Source organism: Meleagris gallopavo, chromosome 1 (genome assembly GCF_905368555.1).
Source record: "Meleagris gallopavo chromosome 1, MGAL_WU_HG_1.1, whole genome shotgun sequence".
NCBI classification, from domain to species: Eukaryota; Metazoa; Chordata; class Aves; order Galliformes; family Phasianidae; genus Meleagris; species Meleagris gallopavo.
The window spans coordinates 46,542,200-46,564,906 of NC_139404.1; the positions used below are offsets into that span (position 1 = coordinate 46,542,200).

Genomic DNA, 22,707 nt, shown 5'->3' on the forward strand with positions numbered 1-22,707 from the left:
ACACAACAGTAAGAAAAAAAAAAAAAAAAAAAAACAAGTTGCAGTACTATATGCTTCAGGAAAGACACAGGACCTCCAAGTGTCCTACAATAATTTGAAAAGAGTAACTTAAACTATTTATTTTTAGATCAAGTACAAGTCACGATTGTCACTGACCTCTGTCCTGATGCAGTCGCTATAGGAGAAGGTCCATTAGGGGCACGTGGCTCTTCGCATGTGCTCATTTCCATTACTACTTTATCCAAGGACTTGAGAAACAAAACAAAACAATGGAGACACAAGAGGTAACAAAGTGAAAAGTTGACATACAAAGAACAAAAACATTGAAAAGCTTTTTGTAAAGATTTCATAAAACTTTTCTCATGGTGTCATTTTCCTGTAAACCTATGTAAATTACCAGAGTTGTTTTTTTTTTAAACTTGTTTATATAATTTTTCATATTTTAAGAATTCTAACAGATAGTCCCAGTTTAACACTGGATTGCAGAATTCTTGATCTCTAATCATTATTTACCCATCATATGTACTTTCATAAAGAGAATTTTGAAAGTGACATGTTTTAATGCATCTTAATGTGGATTTTCTTCCCGTTTGTTTGTTCTTACAGTGAAACATTAAACACAGCTCAATATGTTCAGAAAATTTTAATGGAAAGCATTTTAACCTAGTCCACTAAAACTGATAATAGTGGAAGTTTAGTGCTGCATCTTTAATATGAAGTCTGTATGTAAAACTCTTAACTAACCTACCAGGAGTATCTTCTAAAAAGATACGTCCTAGTATAATTTGCAACGCATCGTATTCTTGCATAACTGTATACAGTCATTGTATTTTTGGTACCTGAGGTGGGATCCTTACAAAAGAAGCAGGGAATTAAGGGAATGAGACACCTAAAGCCTTAAATGAAAATAGGATTTATTTAAATAGCAGAGCTAGAACACAAATTATACATATTGCATAACAACAGAGATGAAGAAGAGAATGTGAATACGCCAAAAAGCAACAATTTATTTCTAACTAAGCAAATCCAGTAATCTACTAACTTACAGTGCAACATTCATTATTCACATTTGTGACATACACTGGGAAGTCTCTTGATTTAAGGTGCACAGTTCTGCAACCTTGCCCCATTTCAAGCTCATTAGAGACTCACCAGTTAATATTCCATTTTGTCTATCTCTGTCATCATATCACCTCATCTAAATCCTCCATTTACTCCCTCTCCAGTCAGACAAAACATATGAAAAGCTTTGCCCTCAAACTCAGTTTTTTCACAGGTCAACCTGCTCTACCTACCGCACTTTCTTATTGTAGTCACTGTGCCCATCTCCACGCTTCCTCCACAAACATTTTTCTACAAGGCTCTTATCCATGAACTGCACTGACAGCTGCCTGAAAGTCAAAAGTTCCTACTCTGTATTTTCTTATCCTTCATGATATTGCAACACTTAGAAGGAACATTAACTGTTAAAGGTAAATCTGGACATCTTAAACCAATTTTCTCTGCTGTCTCAGTGAATAAGTTGCTTTACAAAACAACATAGAAAAAAAAATGAAAAACTAATCCCATACTTTGGGGAGACAGAGGAAAATAGACTTATTCTGTTTATCCTACTATTTCTGGATGTTTGATCACTCTTTTAAGGCTACATTAAGACTGCTGGAAGAATTTTCTTTGCTACGTGACTCATGCAAAGAACAGCAGGGCACTGATTTCAGGACTCTCTGTAATAGAAGTAAAAGTTTACTAAGAACACCTGGATGTAGACACCTGACTATTGATTCCCCCCTGGAAACTATATGTACTCTGACTCAGTTCCAAGCAAGCACCTTTAACTGGACAACTGGGCTCTAGCTATCTTTTAAGCTATGGAAAGGAAAAAAAAAAAAAAAGAAAAAAAAATCCAACTAGGGAAAATTGCTGAAAAGATAATCAGATTTCAGGCAGTAAAAGTATCTCAGTCAAAACAGTGAAAATTTAGAGATGTAATAATGGGCTTAAAGTGGACATTCAGGCCTTCACATTTGTCTTCTTTGAGAAATCAGAAAGTCTGTTGTAGCTGAACAGTCATCTTTGATATCTGTTTTCAACTAATAGATTTGTTCAAGAGAAACTTTATGTAACAAAAGTGACCTTGAAAACAATCTCAGTCTCAAAGGCTGCTAAGGTAAGTCCACAACAAGCAAAGCAAACAATCAGGCCTTGTTACTATAGGTCTGTATGTAATCTTTAAGAATAGCACGGCTTAAACCAATTTCCTAATTTAGCAATTGCATCTCACAGTCAAGAGGTTGAATCATCCCACTCCAGAATTACCATGCTTTAAGCTTTATGTGTCAGGAAAAGCAGTACAGACACCAGTGCATTACAACTAGGTCACTAGCAAAGTCGTCAAGTATTTAAAACATGTTTTTTTTCCAAGTCTGATTCAGAGCTGAGGAATTAGAAGCACTTTCAGGAACTCACTGCAAATCCAGGAGGCACAACTGTTAAAGGACAATTCAATCGTAAGCAAATTGAATTAAGAAAGTTTAGCCACCATCAAGTAAATTACTTCTCATGCTAACCACATTTCTCATTATACTTGCTAAAAAAAAAAAAAAAAGAACAAAATAAATGCTATTTCTTGCATTTATTTTACTCTGTTTTTGAGTCCTATTTCCTATTTCTACATCCTATTTATATACAAGCTGTACCCTAGGTTGTTACAGTAATCCTGTTAATGTTAAACGTATCAAATCTATTGAAGAGGTTTAGTTAGTAAGCGACCATTAATGTTTCAACTACTGCCAGGATCAATTTGAGAGAAAGATACAAACGTTTGAGATAAATTCTGCTCTGTATTCTATATTTAGGAGCTGATCTCAGAACTCACCAAAGAGATGGGATGTGTTTTCAATTTTGTCCATGGTATCTGCAAAGGAAAATATTGTCCGAAAGTAAATATTAAAGATACAGTAAAATAGTGGTTTAGGTGTATGAATTATAACTCTTGGACTCGAAAGAATATTACTTTCAAATTAACAAGTTTACTGTATAAAAAACTTATGGAGCCAGGACTTGGACTCTATGATCCTTATGGGTCCCTTCCATACTCAGGATATTCCACGACTCTACATATACATGTATTTCACTCAGGTGTTAGAAATAAAACTTCAAAATTTACTTAGCACCAGAAGGAAAAGCACAGGAACAAAATAGAATATGTTTCTTTAACACTGGATTGTCAAGCATCAGCAAAGGCAACACTGCCTTCCACATTCTTTCCTTTAAAAGGAAGAAAAATCTACATTTGCTCTGGTGGCCTACAAATAACTGGATGTCCATAGCAAATCATTAGTTCCCTTCATTCGGAAAAATCAAAACAAACTCCAATTAAAAAAATCTTTAGATTAAAGAACTCCTAAAATTTCACCAGACAACTTCAGTCACAACTATCCATAGCTTCATTTCTTACATACTAGAATAATCTAGGAGAGGAGAGGATATACATTGCTTCAATTCTTAGCAGCCACCAGGTAACACTGGCTAGCTGTACAGAATTTCCACATTTCCCACAAGGATCAAAATCTCTCAAAGATATTTTTGTAGACAATAAAGGATCTAAAGAGAAAGCAATAAAAAAAGTGCGAAAGAGAAGAAATAGAGCATGAAAAAAGAGCATAGTAAGTTAAAGAATACTAATTACCATGGGCAGATATAAGTTTATACCTCTACTTTTATTTCTAAACAGAGAGGAATAATTCTACACAACAACAGAAGGGGAAAAAAAGATTGGATTAACTATTGTTCCAGCATAATAAAATACTCACCCTAATGGATGCTTTATTGCAAAAGACCTTGTTTATAGCAAGCCATGTTGGCAGATCCAGCATGTTTTGAAGTACCTCTTGATCCAACTCTAAATTGGTCAGTTGACCTTCCCCCTTTAACGTGCTCAGGTTGATCTTGTCAGGCGACAGATTTTTGGTGAACCTAAGAACAAACACATATCTTAAAGCTTCCATTCATACATAAAGTGAATGAGGGTTGACCCAAACACAGCTGACAACTTACAGGAATGGCCCGGCTGAGTAGTGGGGGGAATGGACGTTATCTTAAATACTATCTCACTGTGAAAATCGTAATTACCATAGAACTGTGCACTCGATTTGCCCCTTTACAAGAACATAAACAATTAAATACGAAACATTTTCCAAACCGTCCATCAGCCACAATAACACTTGAATTCTAAATACTTAACTACTTATTTTAAGCCACATAAGCTAACACAGAATTCCATTTCACTCTTTAGTTTTTCAAAAGAAAGTAAGTTCAAAACTTCTGTAATGCTCCTGGGGCACGCAGGAATGGCTGAGAATTCACTCAGGATGGGTAACAAAAATGTGCTGTTTTTAAACAGTAACTTTCCATATGTGTATGTACATATCTTAAATTTCAAAATGAAAAGTTTCATTTACAATATTATTTTAATCATAGCATTTAATAAAGAACTTTTATATGTGTATGCATAAATATAAAACAGACACACAAAAATACGGTGTTTATAACATATTAGAAGCTTGAAAGATCTGATGTACAAAATTAACAATCACAGCATTATACCTGCTACAAGCAAAAGAATGGGCTATATTTATCCACACCTTCATTCTGCCACGGCAATTTGTTTCTGCTCATGAGCGGGTCTAATTTTGGAAGATTACGTAGTAAAAAAAAATACTGCTGTTTGCTTTATAACCTGGGATTTTTCCCACTGAAGTCTGCCTGGCTGATATTTCCCAGGCAGAGAGCAAAGGTCTGTCTGCCCAAAACAATTGCTCTGGTGTCACTCAGATATATCCTTTCCACTCAAAAGCTTGGTTTCTATACAAAGTATGAAATCCTTATTAAGTGAGTCAGGAAGAGGTGGATGAAGGTGGTGAAGAAGTCTGGCAAGCTTCTCTTAACAGTTTTCAACTGTGTCTTGAAACACGATGAGAACTTTCTCAGTCCAATTGCTTTATTGCATTGTTGTAATTGTAAGCTCTGGAGGTATGTTTACCTAGGCTGACAAAGCCAAAATGCTCATTGTATCATTCCTTTAAACAAACAGCCAGCCACCATGAAAACCTACAGAATTTCATCAGCTGTCAGTTTAATCACAAAGAGGAACTCTGGAACATCAATTCATCTGGAGGTGGGGGTGAACACAGAAGTTTGTTCATAATTAAAAGCTTATTTATTTATTTATTTACATTATACTAACTCTGAAATTATCCAGGATGCATCTGCAAATAATACCAGGCATGCTGCTTTGACAGAACAGTATTTCTGCATTGCTTAAAAAGAATAATTATCCAGAAGGAAAGAGTGATGATTCAAGAATATATTTTAATAATTATGGTACTAAAAACATATTAAGATGAGGGTATTGACAAATACATTTTCTTGGACAACAAATGTACTTCTAAATGTTTCATTTAGAAGCATTATGTGGGGAATAAAGGATTTAAATTATTCAGTTTTCCAGTTATCCTTCTTTGTTCCTTTTAACAAGAAAGAGCAAAATGATGATCTGAACAACCAGCCTCATTAAACCGTCCTGTCAGTACCTGCAAAATGCAAAGCCTCACGTATCAGAAATCATATTGACAAGTCTCATTTGCCCTGCTTTATACAGATTTCTGAAATAAAGAAGTGGACATTGAACACTGAACAGTCACATCACAGTATATCAACTTTCTAGATGATCATCTAGAAAATAATACCAACTGGTAATTCCTGAGTCACATTTATACAGCAAATGCCAAAATATTATCTCATTATATACACACATGGTCCCCTGAGACCGAAGCTCTTTGGTGAACTCCTCTCTGTGCCCTCCACAGCTATACCACACAAGAAATACCATACAACGTGGAGGCAGATATAAGTCAGCTTGGTCTCAGCTGCAGTGAAATTACAGCGAAATTCCGGGGATCTACAGGAACACGTTTCCAAACATGGCAGTGAGAAAGATACTAAAGACACTATTAAGGAGAACAGAGACAATAAAGCCAATCTTGAACATTCTTCAAGCATACAAGATAGGAGCCAATCCTTACCAACAAGGAGCAGAAGGACAGGAAGACGATCTCAGCAAGCAGCATAAGGTTGATTTTTTGTGTTTTTATTTTTAAATCCTTCTGAGAGTGTTGCTTTGAATATGTCACCCCTCCTCTAGCCAGAGAGAACACTCTCTGCTGCTTCATCTGGCACAGGCCAGTGCAAGAGGATATCCACCAGGAAGGCAGAACCTCTCATTTCAAAAGCAACAGAATGGAACTCTAGTGGATGAGTAGTGAGAAGGTATTTCAGGCTTAGGCACCTCTAGAAGCACATCTCTTCATTCCATTTCTACGGCTGGAATGCCACTGATGAGCAGATGCTTGCAAGACAGTGACATCTCCCCCAAACCATTGTAATTTTGTAACATATGATGACCACATCTGTTTTTTGAAGAGCCATTTTTTCCACAGAGGATGCCTTAACTGTGCGTCTCTGATGATTCCCTATTCCTTCTAAAATCAGTTGTTCCACAGAAACATTCAGAGCTCCAAGACCCACTTGCCACAAGCAAAACATCAGAATAAAAATGTTTTGAGCAAAGAAAAAATTCATCTTCCATATGGATTCATAGTTTTTTTTTAGGAAGACCTCTGGATTACTACTCATTGTAGTCCTGACAAAATATAGTAATTGTAACTTACCACTCTACCATTTCATTCTACTTCAAATAATAGGAAATGTTTCAGTTTTATATGGCCTCCTCTAACCAATAAATAAATAAATAAGAGTTGTCTATTTGAGCAGCTAGCCCTGCAAAAATACAATGTGATCATACCAGTCAGAATTCAGAAGAACGAGAAATTTTGTGGAGGAAATTAAAAGGGCCAACCAAGAAGAACAACAGCATTTTCCATTAAAACAAACAAAGAAATAAAAAAATATTAGGGACAACTACTACTTTCCAAATGGCTTTGTTCTGGGATCCCATGGTACATCAAACCAGGACATGAAAATGAGTCAGAGGCATGTTGATATGCTTCTAGATCAGGATCCAGTCAACTTGCTACGAGCCAGCAAAACCATAACCAACAATCTCATCCAGATAACATGTGAAACTTAGTATTTTAATATTATTAAGTTTTAATTACATTATTAAATTGAATGTTAATACCATTCTGAAAACACTGGTGGTAACAACGCCTTGGAGATGTTTCCAAGTGCTCATTGACAAGGAAAGTTTAAGGAAAACACAGCACAGCTTTTTTAGACTAGCAAATATCTAAGGAACTACCGTGTCATCTTAGAATTGTAACCTGGCACACATAAATTTCTTGAACTTTGGTGGTTCTTAGAGGTCTTTTCCAACCTTAATGATTCCATGATTCTAATGATTCCAACATAGTAGACTGTCCTGTTTATTATACAGTTTTTATATAAAATAGAGAGATGCTTACCAAAAAGTTAACATAGAATCTTGTTGTTCCAAATAAGTAGTAATCAGAAGTCTGTGCCCATATTTGATGTAGTGAACACATTATATGGAAAAACATTGCAAAATTCTCTGAGCTTTTCATATATTAGTTGGAATTAACAGTGTAACCAACTCCGTGATATGTACACACTCTTCTCTCTGACTTGGTTCATGCTAACAGCTCCCTCACCGTGCCATTTGTTTTTCACCCTGGTGTACATTCCTTAGAACAAATTAGTTACTGCCTAAAAACTGGGTCAAACTGGCAGCAGAAGCCTAGGCAACACAGCCACTTCCTGGCACATCATCCCACGAGCTTTCTTTTTGAGATCAGACAGTGTTAAATAACCACTACTTCACACGGGAAGAGAGTAAAGGAAAACACAGAACATTAAAAGTAAGGGGCAAGAGGAACAGAAATATAATAAAGTGCATGGTTGAATTCACCAGTGTTTTCTGTCACACTGTTTTGCTGAGGCAGTAAAACATCACTCTGAGACAATACATAGTTGGCTTATTAATACCACAAGCTATTTGCAAAAATGTTTTCATTGCTTCAGTTTCAATTAGACAAAATACTCTTCCCTTCTCAAAACATACAATTTGAGGTTTGACTTATTATACCTGATAGCATGAACTTCAATTCAGTTTAATATTCAATTCTGTAAAATAAATGTTATAAAATATGGGACACTTTAATGTAAGAATCCAAAATACTAGGTTAACAATACCACGAGTAATTTGACATCATTCCCCTTCGAGTATGCACACAAACACAGTAATATTGTGCAGTTAGATGAATTGTTCAATTTTCCATTTAAAACTACTAATTAAGAGTTCAGAGAAAAGCAAACACCACAACAACAGCAAAGTATTGAAAGTCATAAGAGTAGTAAGTTACAATCACTGTATTTCGTTAGGATAATTAATAGTAATGAATATGCAATGAATAGTAATCCAGAGGTCTCCCCAAACGAACTAAAAATCCATATAGAAGGTAAATTTTTTCTTTGCTCAAAGCAGTTCTATGTTTTGCATGTGACAAGAGAGGCTTGGAGTTCTGAATGGGTATTCCACAATGTATCCAGGAAAAATGGCCAAGAAATGAAAGCAGGAGGAAAAACCACACTAGAGTATAGGATAAGAAGCTATACTAAAAAGGACAGGCTAGTGTTTTGTAAAACAGAGTCAAAAGATTACATGAGTTTTAGAGCAGCGCTCCACAAAGGCTGCAGAGATGCCTTGTCGAGTTTGTCAAACAGAAGCTACAACATCTGGACTTAAGAGAGAAATTACAGAAGCCTGAATCCCAATTGAACACTGACCATTCTGCATATCTACTGAGTACATCACGTGTTCCACCTGGCAAAAACAGTCTTGCTGTTGTTGTTGTTTTTAAGCAGTAGTTGTGTGGAAAATAAAAGTTTCCATGACACTTGGTAGAGAGGAGGTCTACTATTCTTCTCACTGTATAATTCTAAATCTTAAGACTTTTTATTTCCATTAAAGAGGAAAGTGAACCAGCAAATCGTAGATAAGACAGACTCTCTAGATTAAAAAACAACTTTACATATCAATAGCATTAAGCACAACGACCTTCAGAAGAGTTCATAGGTGTCCCTTCCTGATCCAACTATGACAAGAAAGAAAAGAAAGAATGAGACAGACTCAAAACAATCATACAAGATTAAAAATATTTAGCTGCCACTGAACAAAGGTGTAATCTAAAGACAACAGACTTTACAGATGCAATAAAATGCCTGATGTGTATTGAATACAAAAAATAAATCTCGGTAGAAGTTGTCCATTTTCAACCTTTGGACCTACTTAAACACATTAGAATCAACCTGTACCTTTTCTTGCTACTTTAAATAAACTTCAGTCAAGATGTTACAAAAGCTGCTACAGACATTTAGTATACATTACATGGCTTAAGGTTAGTAAAAATAAGCAAGGAGACCGCAAGAACAACATCTAATACACTCAAAGGATAAGTGGAAATCCAAAGGCACAGGAAGGTATTTACTTCACTCACCTGAGAGTGAATTCTGGCTGCTTTAGGCATGCTCTAGTTTAAATGGAGTATTTCACCCAGCATGAAATCATTAACTACACTTTATGGAAGATTTAGAGTAAATTATTTTTAGCTCTGCCGGTTGAGGTAAAATGTTTGATAGTTGATAGGCAACATTACAGTCATTTTCATCAAGTTCTCAGAAAACTGACCTGAGGAAATTAACAGATCTGCAAATGTCTCTGCAGCAATAGCTAATTCTAAGAAGATGCAAGATACCAGACATTAAAGAGAAAATCCATGGAAGTTACTTAGTTTTCAGTGAAGGATATTTATAGGAAATGGAGAAGATGAGAGGAAATTGATGAAAAACTGCCTGGCACACGAGAAGCTTCAAGTACTGCTGTATATATAAAGAATGAATGGGAAGTAGTTCTAAATATCACCATGAAATTATGTGCGTCCTCACTTTGGATGCTATATTCATTTCTTAAAATATTGAAGCCAATTTAAAAATAGAGAGTATAAGCAAAAATTAAGATGAAATGAACACTGCAAAGTTAATTGGGTACTCATATATTAAAAAAAATAATAATAAAAATAAAAAACAGGATATATACACTTCAAGGGCTGGCATTCTCCTTATTTTCATACAGGCATTCATAGAAGACTCATAATTGGCAATACCAACTGTAATACCTGCAACAACCTGATTTCCCAAGAAATTTCTCAAGAGTACCTGACGTCTACGGTACCAGATTACCACTTTCTTCCACCTTCTGACATCAATTTGTACAGGAGAAAGGTCTTAACCTTTTAGCCATGGTTAACGTGGCCAGCCCACATAAATACCTGCATTCTCTATTTAACCTTCATACTCTATTTAAGGCTTTGAACTTCTGTAGAATCAAGTGTGTATTTGGTGACTGAGTGCAAGACGGAGAGCTGCATTCAGCATGACTTGCTGGACACCCACTGTGGTGAGAATCTCCATGAACAGATGCTGGACATCATCTTGCAGAGGTGTACGGAGGCCAAGCTTACAGAGAATAAGAGGCCATTTACCTGTTTGTGATCCCTACCTGGAGCTACTGCTCTTGGCTGGCTATGTATTACAGAACACAAGACAAGACCATGACACCACCTACAATTTCAGGTAGGACATTTCAGGCTACTATACATAACTTGAAACACCTAACTCTTATCAGGGCTTTCAATCTAGCATAGTATAAAGACAGATCTTTTCCCAACCCACTCAGCAGGCAAACCACTAATTAAGATCCTGACTCAACACCCAACCCCCCCTTCTATGACATCTCACACCATTCTGGGGGGTGGGTGCCTGAGTATTGCATCTGCTTTTCTGATATCTTCCAAGTAATTGCTTCTATTTCATCACTACACAGATGGGCTTCAGTGTGGACTCCTACTCAAGCTTAATTCCTAAAAACAACATAATATACCCATCCATTTGCTGTAAGTCTTATTCCATACTTTCTCCAATAAGCACATTCCCTCCAACTCTCTTGAGCTGGCAGTATATAAATCTCCCCAGAGGTAAGCACTGCTCCTTGGGTACAGATAGAACAGAAACAGCAGCTGTCATCAATAGCTACTATCTAATGATGTGCCATGTACCAAATCTGTTCAGACACGGCTGAGCACCGCGTGCAGATGAGGAGCTTATGCTGCTTGAATGATAATGATTCTGTAAGTAAAATAGTACTTAGTTTATTTCATTCACAACAAAACTTCACACGGACTACTCTACTCACATGTATCACTACTCTACTCCACATATATCACTTATCATGCACACAAATGGTCAAATAAAATCAAGTTCACAAAGCCTGTTACAGATACGACAATCTTCTACATGACAGACCTTAACGTGAATGTTGACAATAGGAAACTGAAATCCTTAACATTCTAAGACATCTGGGAAAGTACATGCAATTTCCATACAGTGGGCAGCAAAAATAGCGTGTCACGTTTTGAGAATTTGTTGCTATTTGGTAAGTTACACTCCAGTCAAAGTAGAATATTTTGCAGCTAATGAACCAAAAAAAAAAAAAAGACATGATGCAAAATAATTTTAAAAGTTAAAACCAAAAAACAGCAGTGTGGTGTAAAAGCATGAGACCATCTGATCCCTTTTGGAAACTGTACCATTGATTTACGTAACAGTAACAGATAGCTTATACATGCAAAGTGATCAGATGTTACGACAAACCAAGGGTTTTTTGCTAAGACATTTTCAAAAATTTCAAAAAAATAAAAAAAGAAAACAAAAGCAGAACCCACAGCTATTCTCTTACACAAATCACATGAAGAGTTCACTGAACCTCCAAGCATCTATCAGTCCAAACAAAATAAACATTAAGGTGAAAACAATACATAGCAAATGTCAAGTAGCCTAAAGATATGGGGAACCACCCAAAAGAACGTTTAGAACTTACATACAAACATATGTTTATAAAGGTATACTTCACAAACCAGTTCTGCAAAATTAATATAGGACTTTTGTTTTTAAACATAACTGCACAGCAAGCAACTACTTTTTGCACAACAGTAAGTTTCAAAAGCAAGCAAAAGAGAGAAAACCCAATCAACATTTTATAGAGCTCATCTTAGTGCCAAATTTGTATAAATACATACCCCCTCTTACATTTAATCTACAAAGGTGGGAGAGGGGAAGTTACCTGAGGGCAAGGTATTCAGACAAAAGGCCCCTATTCCTGATGAAAGCAAGTGGTCAGTTGCCACAGTTTCTGAGAAGCTTCTGGTGCTCATTTTGGTAGTAAGGATATTCACAGCAAACCCATCTCCACCAGAGCCAGCAGGGATCGCTGCAGGGAATGGGACACAGGGGACACACAAGGGATCAAGTTCAAAGGGAAAAAGGAGTGATACAATAACGTAAGAGATTTGTCGCTGAAGAGAACTGCAGTCACAACAGTTTGTTATACATTATGACATTAAATAACTGAAAAGAGCTGTGTAAAGTGCTAGATTCCCACAAGAACATCCCTTGCTGCCTGATACTACGATATTGCAGCTGTATTTAAATGAACAGCTTATGTAGAAAACTTCAATCATGCAGGAAAGATTTATATAATACAGCAAAGTGGTTTCAGCGTATTTGCAACGTGAGAAGGCAGCCATCCTGGACTTTTAGTATATTCTAAAGTGGGAGAGAACTCTGTTGCTTTGCCTAACCTGTGATTTCCCAATCCACAGCACTTGTTCCATTCAGTGTCTCAAATACGCGTATTTGAAGGTCACACTTCAGAAACATGACTCTACAGAGGTAATGGAATAGGACTTCTTCTATTTGACTGTACTTGTTGCTTAGTATGAAGATTGGCACACTTTCATCATTCTGATTTCACGGGGTATGAGTTTTAGTATATTAAGCTTGTCAAAAATTAAAATATATACATAAAATATAACTCAATATGATAATAAAAAAAAAAAATCATTGTTAACTATCCTCCCTTTGAAAAGATGCCTCAGACTAAATACCATTGTGGATACAATATAATCCTAGCATTTGGACATGTCTCTTCATAGGCCATTTGTTAAGATATCTGAATGACATTTAATAGGTTTATCACAAAACTGAACCACAGATGCCTAGTTAAGATAATAATTTTTCTATGGTCTCCAGATGCCCAAGCAACAGGAGCAGCCACAGCACAAAAGTTGTTCCAGAAGTAACAACCACATATCTTCCAGATTCCTGGGTAGCTGCATCTCAGGGTTGTTCCCTTGAGAGTCAGATGACAGAAGCCAACTGGTCTGAGAAAACAAAAACCCTGGTATTATACTATGGAGTAAGTGGAATAGTAGAGCTGCCACAAATCCTGTGCTGAGAGCCTGCCTCACACCCATAGCAGCAAGACTCCTGGATCCACACTGCAAAGACTGGGAGTACTGAAAGCCAAAGCCCGACTGTGAGCTCTTCTTACATTCCTCTCCTGTTTCTTCTAAAGATGATGGAATGAAAGAGGTCTGAACTTTGGTTAGCATCAGCTTGCAAAGGCATGCAAAGAACTATAGAAGCTACTGATCAAGAATCCTGGTTGCAGGTGTCCCTGCAACCTGCCAAAAACTACTTATCTGCCATGTAATCACTTGTTAGCAACTATTCTCACAGCAAAATCTGTGAAACAAATCATTTTGTGTAAGCCCTTATAATACTCTTAGTGTTCAATCAGCAATCTGATATCCTCTATCCAATCTGCTTGTACAAGAAAACTGCAATTACAGTGACATACACTTTAACAATACATTCCTGAGTGAAACATGCTTAAGTACAAAAACTCCAAGGCTTCAGCAGGAGAAACACCAGATTTCAAAAAATACAAATATGTTGTTTTGGGTTTTTTTTATCCCTCCTCACTGCATAATGATAAAACAATTTTATTCCTCAGGGGCATTATTTAAACAACCTTCTTCCTAAGAATACTTTGCACTACTGTATCATCTGCCTGTACACGCAGTAATCTTCAACACTACTTAATTCTCGAAACTTATTTCCCAGTAAGCCTATCGTGAAAATGGCTTCAAAGAAAGAGATCACATACAATACAACCAAAATGCTACTGATTAATTCATGGTGGTTCTGTAGATGTGTTAATTTTTAATATGCATACAGAAGAATTGTCTGACAAACAAAACTTCAACAGAACTTTAAGAGAACAAATAAAACGTGTGCAGAATCGGCATCCAAACTTATAAGGCACTTGCAAAAATAAGGTAAACCAAACTGAAAACTAGAAGGAATTGGAAATTAAAGAAATACAGAACAAATTTTTTAACTTTCTCCTTGTTTTCTCCTGCCATTTCAAGCAGTTCTTCTTTACTACCTGTTGTATTCTTTTTCAGACTCGATTCTTTCATTAGGTGCAGCTTCTGCTTGCCATAAACACCCCACTAATGCCTTCCACAACCGTTCAGATTAAATATAGACTTATTCTGAACAATGGAGATTGTTCCACTTACACTGTGTTGTGAAGTTTTTCCACTTACTACCTAAGCCAATAAAGTCAGTCATGTAGAACACACCCTGTAAATACTTCAGTAAAAGCAGAGAGAGAACTGATTGATGCTTATTCTAGGAAAAATGGACACTTTCATGTTCTTTGGCTGGCTAAAAAAAAAAAAAAAAAAAAAAAGGCTTAGCTTCCACAAAGCTACATGGACACAGAAGTGGAATACTCAGAAGTGTGATAATGAGCATAAAATGCACGCTTCTTATGCTAGTAGAATAAGTTGGAAGTTTAAAGGTTTTACAAACAAATGTAAGTAATTATTTACAAAAAGGAAATAGTCCACTCTGGACAAATCACTAACTGCTACACTGGTAGTTCTGAAAAGAATAACCTCCAATCTCTTGGAGTGACAACATCCCTTACCAAGCAGGCATGTCTCTCACCCATGAAAACGCATAACAGAACACAGTTAAGATTTGACTTGTTTCAGTTCACCATGGAAGAGCCTGACAACACAAGAAAGTGATCTCAACATTACTTTCCAAGCCCCTAGCTGCTATGTGTCATTCCCACCTTCGTAAAGGATAATGCTATTACTCAGATCTACTTGCTTAATTTTAGGGCAGGTATGCTAGGAAGCAAAGGCATTCCACCATCCATGTTCACAAAAAACAAAAACAAGCAACCCAAAGCAATAAGGAGCAGTCAAAAACTCAAGATATCTAGCTTCCAAATAACAAACTCATCTCTTCGGCTTAGTAAACAATGTTTAGTTTCATATTTTACACCAAAAACCACATAATCTGAAGAATAGACCTTGACATAAGATACAGATTTGTTAAAAACAAAGCTCTGTGAACCTTCACTGTTTCTAAGCTGCAATATGGCATTAAGAAAACCCTTTTACAAAGCTAAGAAGTTATTTTGATATCAAAACTTTTCCATTATGCAGTCTGGATCTCCCTTCTTGTTTTCAGATTTTAAACACTCATTATCGGTGTAAGAACTTCCCCTGAATGGAAGAATCACTAAAGTTGGAGAAGACCACTAAGATCACCTAGTCCAACCATCAACCCATCATCACCATGGCTACTGCCTCCCTTAGTGCTACAACCACACAGTTCTCAAACACCTCCCTGGACAATAACTCCAACACCTCCCTGGGCAGCCTATGCCAGCACCCCTTTTTCTGAGAAGAAATTCTTCCTAATATCCGATATGAACGCCCTCTGACACAACTTGAGGCCATTCCCTCTCATCCTATCACTCTTACCTGGGAGAAGAGGCCAACCCCCAACCCACCACAACCTCAGGTCACTGTAGAGAGCAATGAGGTTTCCCTGAGCCTCCTCTGACTGAACAGCACCAGTTCCCTCAGCTGCTCACCATCAGACTTGTGGTCCAGACCCTTTATGGCTCCGTTGCCCTACTTTGGACACGCTCCAGAGCCTCCATATCTTTCTTGCAGTGAGGGGCTCAAAACTGAACACAGTATTCAAGGTGCAGCTTCACCAGTGCTGAGCACAGAGGGATGGTCACCTCTCTGCTCCTGTTGGCTTCACTATTGCTGATACAAGCTACAATGCCACTGACCATCGTAGCCACTTGGGCTCACTGCTGGCTCATGTTCAGCTGGCTGTCGATCAGCACCTCCAGATCCTTTTCCTCTGCACAACTTTCCAGTCACTCTGCCTCAAGCCTGTAGTGCTGCCAGGAGTTGTTGACTGAAGTGCAGGACCCCACACTTGGTCTTGTTGAACCTCATGCAATTGGCCTCAGTCCATCAATTCATTCTACCCAGATCCCTCTGCAGGGTAAGGCTGCTTCTTAATCCCAATGTCCATTCATCCATCTTAAAGAACCATAAACTGCTAAATGGAACCCACACAACTGAATGACACAAAATATTCTTTTAACTTCGCATAAACAGTATCCAGACAGCTATAAAAAAGCTGAAAAGCACTAATACTTGGTGGCAGATACTGCAGCAATCTCCACTGTAAATACTGCTTAATAAATTATCTAGGGTAGGGCTGGCTGATATGCTATCCAGAGGTTACTTCCAACCTCAAACATTCTGTGATATGTAACAAAAAATGGAAGTATAGAACTGCAACTGGAGGTACGAGTTCACGTCTTCTATTTGTTCTCTGAAGTAAAAACTATACTTGGCTTTGTTCAAACAAAGAGGATTTAATCGCTAAAAACAGAATAAAAAGAGAGGAAACAGAGATGAAAGTAAATCTGGATAACTGAATAATTCTTTTCCACTCTTCCTTTATTATATGTGGACTTCTACCAGGACGTCAATCCCGACACTAACGCCTGCCTTGCTGAAGGTGGCAGAAGGGCATCAGTTTTGAGAAACTATGAGAACTGCAGAGCAGGAACCAGGTAGTGACAGAATCCAAAGTGAAAGCGTCCTTTGTCACCCTATGTGTTACAGGAACTTCCTGAGATCTTTCACTCCAGACTAAAATAAAACAATGCACAAGGCACATTCTTATGATACTAAAGGAAAACCCAAAATAAAGAACACGATTGTCACTTTTGTTCAAAAAACAAATCCTTGAAACTTAAAATGCCACCTGAATTTGTTCTCTTGTGCATTGTGTGCAATCACTGAAGCACAGGTTCTGCAAGAAGATTATTATCTGATCACATGATTAAGAACACCCATAATAAGGGCGTTAATAATAAGGTCTGTGTTTTGCTACTTTAATATTGAGCAGCGTGGCTCAGGAGCCTCAATTTCAAACTGCAAACCTCAGATCGTTAAATATATCCCATAAGCTTTTTAAAAAAGCCAAAACTCGCAGCAATCAATTACAGTGGTCTCATTGAATCAACATCATCACATCCCACACAAAAAAAAAAAACAACACAGATTTATCAACATTAAAAAATAAAAAATCTGCTGATTTGAAAGCTGCTTATTTCACAAACCAGACAAGACGCAGCTTGAGTTACTCATGCCTGGTTATGAGGCACATTTTGGCACTGAGATCAAGTCACTTCGCAGCTCCCTTCGCTCTCCATCCAGCGTGCTGTCAGCACTACAGGAAGTGAACTATGTCAACCAATTAAGTGCACTGATTTCAGGCACGCTCCTGATGAGAAAGCTCACTTCAAGCAGATGACATCTTCACACTGCATTTCCATTCTCACAGTGCTCAGTTACCGTCTCGTGAAAAGATTTCCTCATCAGCATTCCCAGCTACAAAAACCTCAAGAATAGTGTGGAGGAGTTACATTATATTACTATTGCTTGATGCAACACCTTTAAGAGCTAGACAGCAAAGGATTTAGGGTGAGAATTTGGTTTTCTCTGGGCACCATCGGCAGATTTGTCAAATGACAATTGCTGCATTTGCTTTGAGTCTCTACTAGCATTGATGAAAAATACCCATCAGAAATACCGCACGGAATTAGAATGAAACATTTTGAAAAACATAAGCAAAGCATCACAGGATCCATTTTTCAGGTAACGATTTATAAAAGTAAATCCTGAGGAATGCTGCAATATGAGGTACCTAAAAGGCCGTTGTCTCTCTTTACAAAATGGAAGAGATTTCATTACGTCGTTTTCAAATCGTGTACTCGGTGTATTTTGCGGAGTTTCCCCAACTTTCACGCACAGACACCAAATGTCACAGCATTACCGCTTCTCCTCTGGAGCAGGAGGCCCGTGCAATACCTCGCTCCCCGGCAGACGCACGAGTCGCTCTCACTGCTCCGCGCAGCGGCACGGACCCCTGTTGCCACCCGGCCTCACCCAGCACAAGCTCGGCTGTGGCGGCCCGCTCTGCGGGGACGCCCGCACCGCTCCCGGCGGCAGGCGCACCGCCACGCTCCGTGCGCCCGCCCGGGCTGCGTGCGGCACCGCCTGCTCGGCGGCGACTCACTCGGAGACTCCTCTTTGCGCCAGGCACGCCGGGCCGTCTCCGGGCGGGGGGCAGCGGCCGTTTCCACGCGTGTCACGGCGGGACAGCCCCGCGCAAGGCCCCTACGCCCCGCAGCGGGCCCTCTCCCCAGCCAGGAGCCGCCGCTGCTCCCCCGCGCACCTCAACCCACCCCGGCGCCGAGCTGACCTGGAGAGATGCTTCAGGATCTGCTTCTTGATGATCCCCGCCATGGCGCCCGCCGGCACGCACCGCTCACCACGACCAGCCCGGAGCGGGAACGCGCCTCATCCCTCCGCCTCCCCCAGCCCGAGCGGGGGAGACCGCGGGGAGCGGAGGAGCCGCTGCCAACACTCACGCTAGCTCGGCTCCCACCGCCATCTTGGCTGCACCATCGCCTAGTGACGGGGGGCGGGACGGAGCCACCGCCCCGCGGGGGAGAGGCGGACCCCGCTCTGTTACCACCGCCCCTCGGCGCCCGCAGCCTCCGCTGCCCGCAGCCCGTACTGCCGCCCATTCATAGAGTCATTAAGGTTGGAAAAGATTGCTAAGATCACCCAGTCCGACCGTCAGCCCATCCCAGCCATGCCCAATAACTACGTCCCTCGGTGCCACATCTACATGTTTCTCGAACACCTCTGGGGACGGTGACTCAACCGCCTTTCTGGGCAGCCTGGTCCAGTGCAGCATCACTCCTTCAGAGGTTTTCCTAAAATCCAACCTGAATGCTCTTTGACACAACTTGAGGCCATCTCATCCTATCGCTCTTACCTGGGAGAAAAGGCCGACCCTCGATTCACCTCTGAACTCCTTTCAGGTTGTTGTATGAGGTTTCCTCTGAGCCTCCTCAGCTCCAGACTGAACAACCCCAGTTACCTCAGCTGTTTGTGCTCCAGACCCTTCATGTCTCCATTGCCCTAAAATGGACATTCTCCAGGGCTTCCATGTTTTTTCTGTAATGAGGGGCCCAAAACTGAACACAGCACTCGAGGAGTGTATTCAGGGCTGAATATAGAGGGACAGTCACCTCCCTGCTCCTGCTGGCTGCACTATTGCTGATACAAGCTACAATGCCACTGGCCTTCATGGCCACCTGGGCACACTGCTGGCTTGTGTTCTGCCTGCTGTTGATCAGTACCTCCAGATCCTTTTCCTCCAACAGCTTTCCAGCCACTCTTCCCCAAGCAAATAACATTGTCTGGGATTTTTGTGATGAAAGTGCAAGACCCCACACATGGTCTTGTTGAATACCATGCAATCGGCCTCAGCCATCAATCCAGCCTATCCAGATTCCTCTAATTGCTACTCCCACGCAGATTAATACTTCCTTCCATCTTAGTGTTATCTGTAGATTTAGTGAGGATACAGTCAGTCTCCTTGTCTAGATCATCAAAAAAATATTAAACCGGCCTAGCCCTAGTGCCAACCCCTGGAGAACACTACTCCTGATCATTCACCGGCTAGATTTAACTCCATTCACCGCTACTTTCTGGGTACCACTCTCTGCATTTCTTCACTCTCCCCCACTGATGATGAGGTGGTAGACTAAGAAAGCATTTCTCTGTGCCTCAGCTGCAGCTTCTCCCTTCGCTGCCCCGTGAAGCATGTCTCCTGCAGGCCACATTGCCTGCCCCTCACCTAGTGCACCCAGCCCATTCCCTACACCCTCAGAGACTGGCACTGGGTTTTTTTTGTTTTGTTTTTGTTTTTTGAAAAGCTGTTACAAAGTGCAGCTAAAAGATGTAATGTGCAATAGCAATAATAAATGTTTCGATATGCAGTAAAAATTCACCCAGACAAAATGCAAATTTGCATGCGTGTATTACTAGCTGCTGTCAACGTGCACTTCATGTGCTTCCCAAGAGCCAGAGCTGCAAGTGGTCTGAAAGTTCACTCACAGAAACAGTGTTTGAAATTGCTTTGAATTTTCCAGATAAACTCCAGTATTCCCTCTCTTTTGCAGTACCTTTACTTTGATGAGCCCAGTAAGACATTTATTCTTTTTACACCTCATGTAGCAGAAATGCTAAGTCACAGCTTGAAGCAGTGATTGAGCACCTGGCAGGAAGACAGCCAACCCAGGGATGCAATGCACCTGAATGACCAGAAGGGGTGGATCCTGGCTCCACCCCTTCCTAGACCTCTTTTAGGCATTGGCAATGAAGGCAAGGGTATCTTTCTGGAGATCTCTCCATACTTGAGGCTTTTTAGAGATAAGTAGCTTATTTCTCCTTGTTTCTTATGGTTTCGTTTGAGTGAATCCTTGTTTGATGCAGCCTGGGATCTTGCTGTTCAGACGTCCTTGTTGTGTTTTCCATTGTGTTATACCTCTCTTTCAAAGTAATGCTTGTTTCCAGCTACAGAAAGCAATTTGTTTCTATCTAGGATCCCCTAGATCAAAATGATGCACCAGGCAAACTAACAACCCCACCAGCAATAAACTCAACCTTGCTAGCAAGATGAAGATGAAGAGCTGCCCAGGCACAGCTTCTGGCCCCAGTTCTCTCAGCCTGTTATCACATGGAGGTGTTCCATCCCTTGGAACCCATTTCTGTGTCCCTTCTCCAGACATGCTCCAACAAGACCATGTTTCTCCTATCCTGAAGGCTCTACATCTGGATGCAGTACTCCAAGTGAGGCTTCACCAGAGCAGAGGGGCAGGATCACCTCCCTCTACCTGCTGGTCATATTCCTGGTGCAGCCCAGGATGTGGTTGGCTTTCTAGGCTGTGAGAGCATGTTGTTGGCTCCAGTCTAGCATTTTTCTTAAGCAGAATGTCTTGGTGGTTGCTCATACTCTCAGACTTCTAAAATCATGTTCTTCTCCAGGTGATTTCCATCTGGAGATACAGGTTATGATTGTTTCAAGAGAATAAGTTTTCATGCTGTGGCAAAATTTCCAAGACAGTTAATTAAATGATCTGTAATAGTTTTCTTCATTTAGTAAGCCTCTTCTCTGGGGCTACTTCATTCAGGAAAGATATCTTGAAGAAATCTTATTGGTGGCTAACCAGGAACTCTAATTGTAAATATTAATCAGAAATAGCAAGAAGAATGGTAAAACTGCCAGGTTTTTCAGATGTGATCTCTTTAAGATAGATGACTGACTGGCTTTAGAAGTACTCTAGGGCTGCAGAAGAAATATTAGACACTAATTTCTTTGCTTCTTGTGCACATGTAAATTATTTACATGCAATGAACCAAGATAATCCAAGGACCTTCATATCAGATGTGAAGCAGTAACAAATGAAGAAAGAGGTGAGGAGATGAATACTTTCAATTGATGTGTTTTTTTTTTTCCGGGTGTTTAAAATCAGTCAGTTGTGTAATAGTGATGTCACTGTATTACTTTTAGAGACTTTTATAAAGTGGGAATGAAGCAATACTTTTACTCATGTTTTAGTTCACATTTCTCAACTAGAAAAAATCTACCATTGTCTCAGAATTCTTGGAGAACTTTGAGAATGTGAGTTTCCCATCAAGGAAGAAAAGAAGGGGGAAGGAAATGTGGGAGGGGAAAGGAAAGCAAGATCCTTGCATGTGCTCCCTTTCAAATGTTGTGCCCACCTAGGTCTTGCAGAGTACAAGGCGATCAGAATGAGAAAGTTGAAATATTCCTGCCCAGCATGGTTAACCTGAGTCATGAACTCACCTTCCCCTCATATTTTGGAGCATGCTCCTTGGAGGAAAAGGCACAAGTCAGCCCTCCACCCCAAGGAACTGTAAGTGTATATGATAAGAAGCCCAGCTTATCTTGCTCAGAGTAGAATATCTGGTGTTTTAGATCCTGATAGAAATTAATAGCAGAATATTTCCAGACTCTGTTCATTAGACTTTGGATTTTTATATATATATATATATATATAAATAAATAAATATATAAAATATATATAGAAAAAAATATATATATATATAAATACATATACTTCCACATCACAATCCCATGTTTTCAAGCAGATGAGTGTGAGAAGGCTCCTACATTTTGGAGTACTGCTATGTGGAGCTGATGCTTGATACGACATCCAAAGAATGATTCCTTCATTCAATAGAGGAAGGCAACAATTTATGAAGAATGCTACTTGTGAGAGTGTTATCAGCTGTGGCCTTAATATATGCAGCAGAGGTTTACTCTTCCCAACTTCTTTGCCCTTAAAGACACAGCTATGAAGGATTCCTTCATCCAGCCCTTTGCTCTTGATGCATCTGCACTGAGCCCTGCACAGGGGGAAATAAATGTTACCTGAGAAGGAAAGAAAGGGAGGCTGCACGGGAAGCTTTATGTGTGTTTCCATGGGCC

At 39.5% G+C, this 22,707-nt stretch overlaps 1 protein-coding gene across 2 annotated transcripts in view; it reads right to left on the reverse strand.

Annotated features, from left to right (window-relative positions):
- BLTP3B (bridge-like lipid transfer protein family member 3B) overlaps positions 1 to 18,841 on the reverse strand; it is a 52,353-nt gene extending 33,512 nt beyond the window's left edge. The window contains exons 1-5 of one of the 2 annotated variants that reach the window (XM_085223721.1): positions 18,601 to 18,841; positions 12,215 to 12,361; positions 3,813 to 3,975; positions 2,876 to 2,914; positions 157 to 248 (exon numbers count right to left, since the gene is read on the reverse strand). In XM_085223721.1, coding sequence (XP_085079847.1) covers positions 157 to 248; positions 2,876 to 2,914; positions 3,813 to 3,875 — 194 coding nt within the window. In that variant the 5' untranslated portion in view covers positions 3,876 to 3,975; positions 12,215 to 12,361; positions 18,601 to 18,841. The remainder of the gene's footprint in view (positions 1 to 156; positions 249 to 2,875; positions 2,915 to 3,812; positions 3,976 to 12,214; positions 12,362 to 18,600) is intronic. The other variant, XM_010709419.3, reaches the window with a different exon arrangement.
- Positions 18,842 to 22,707: the final 3,866 nt, after the last annotated feature.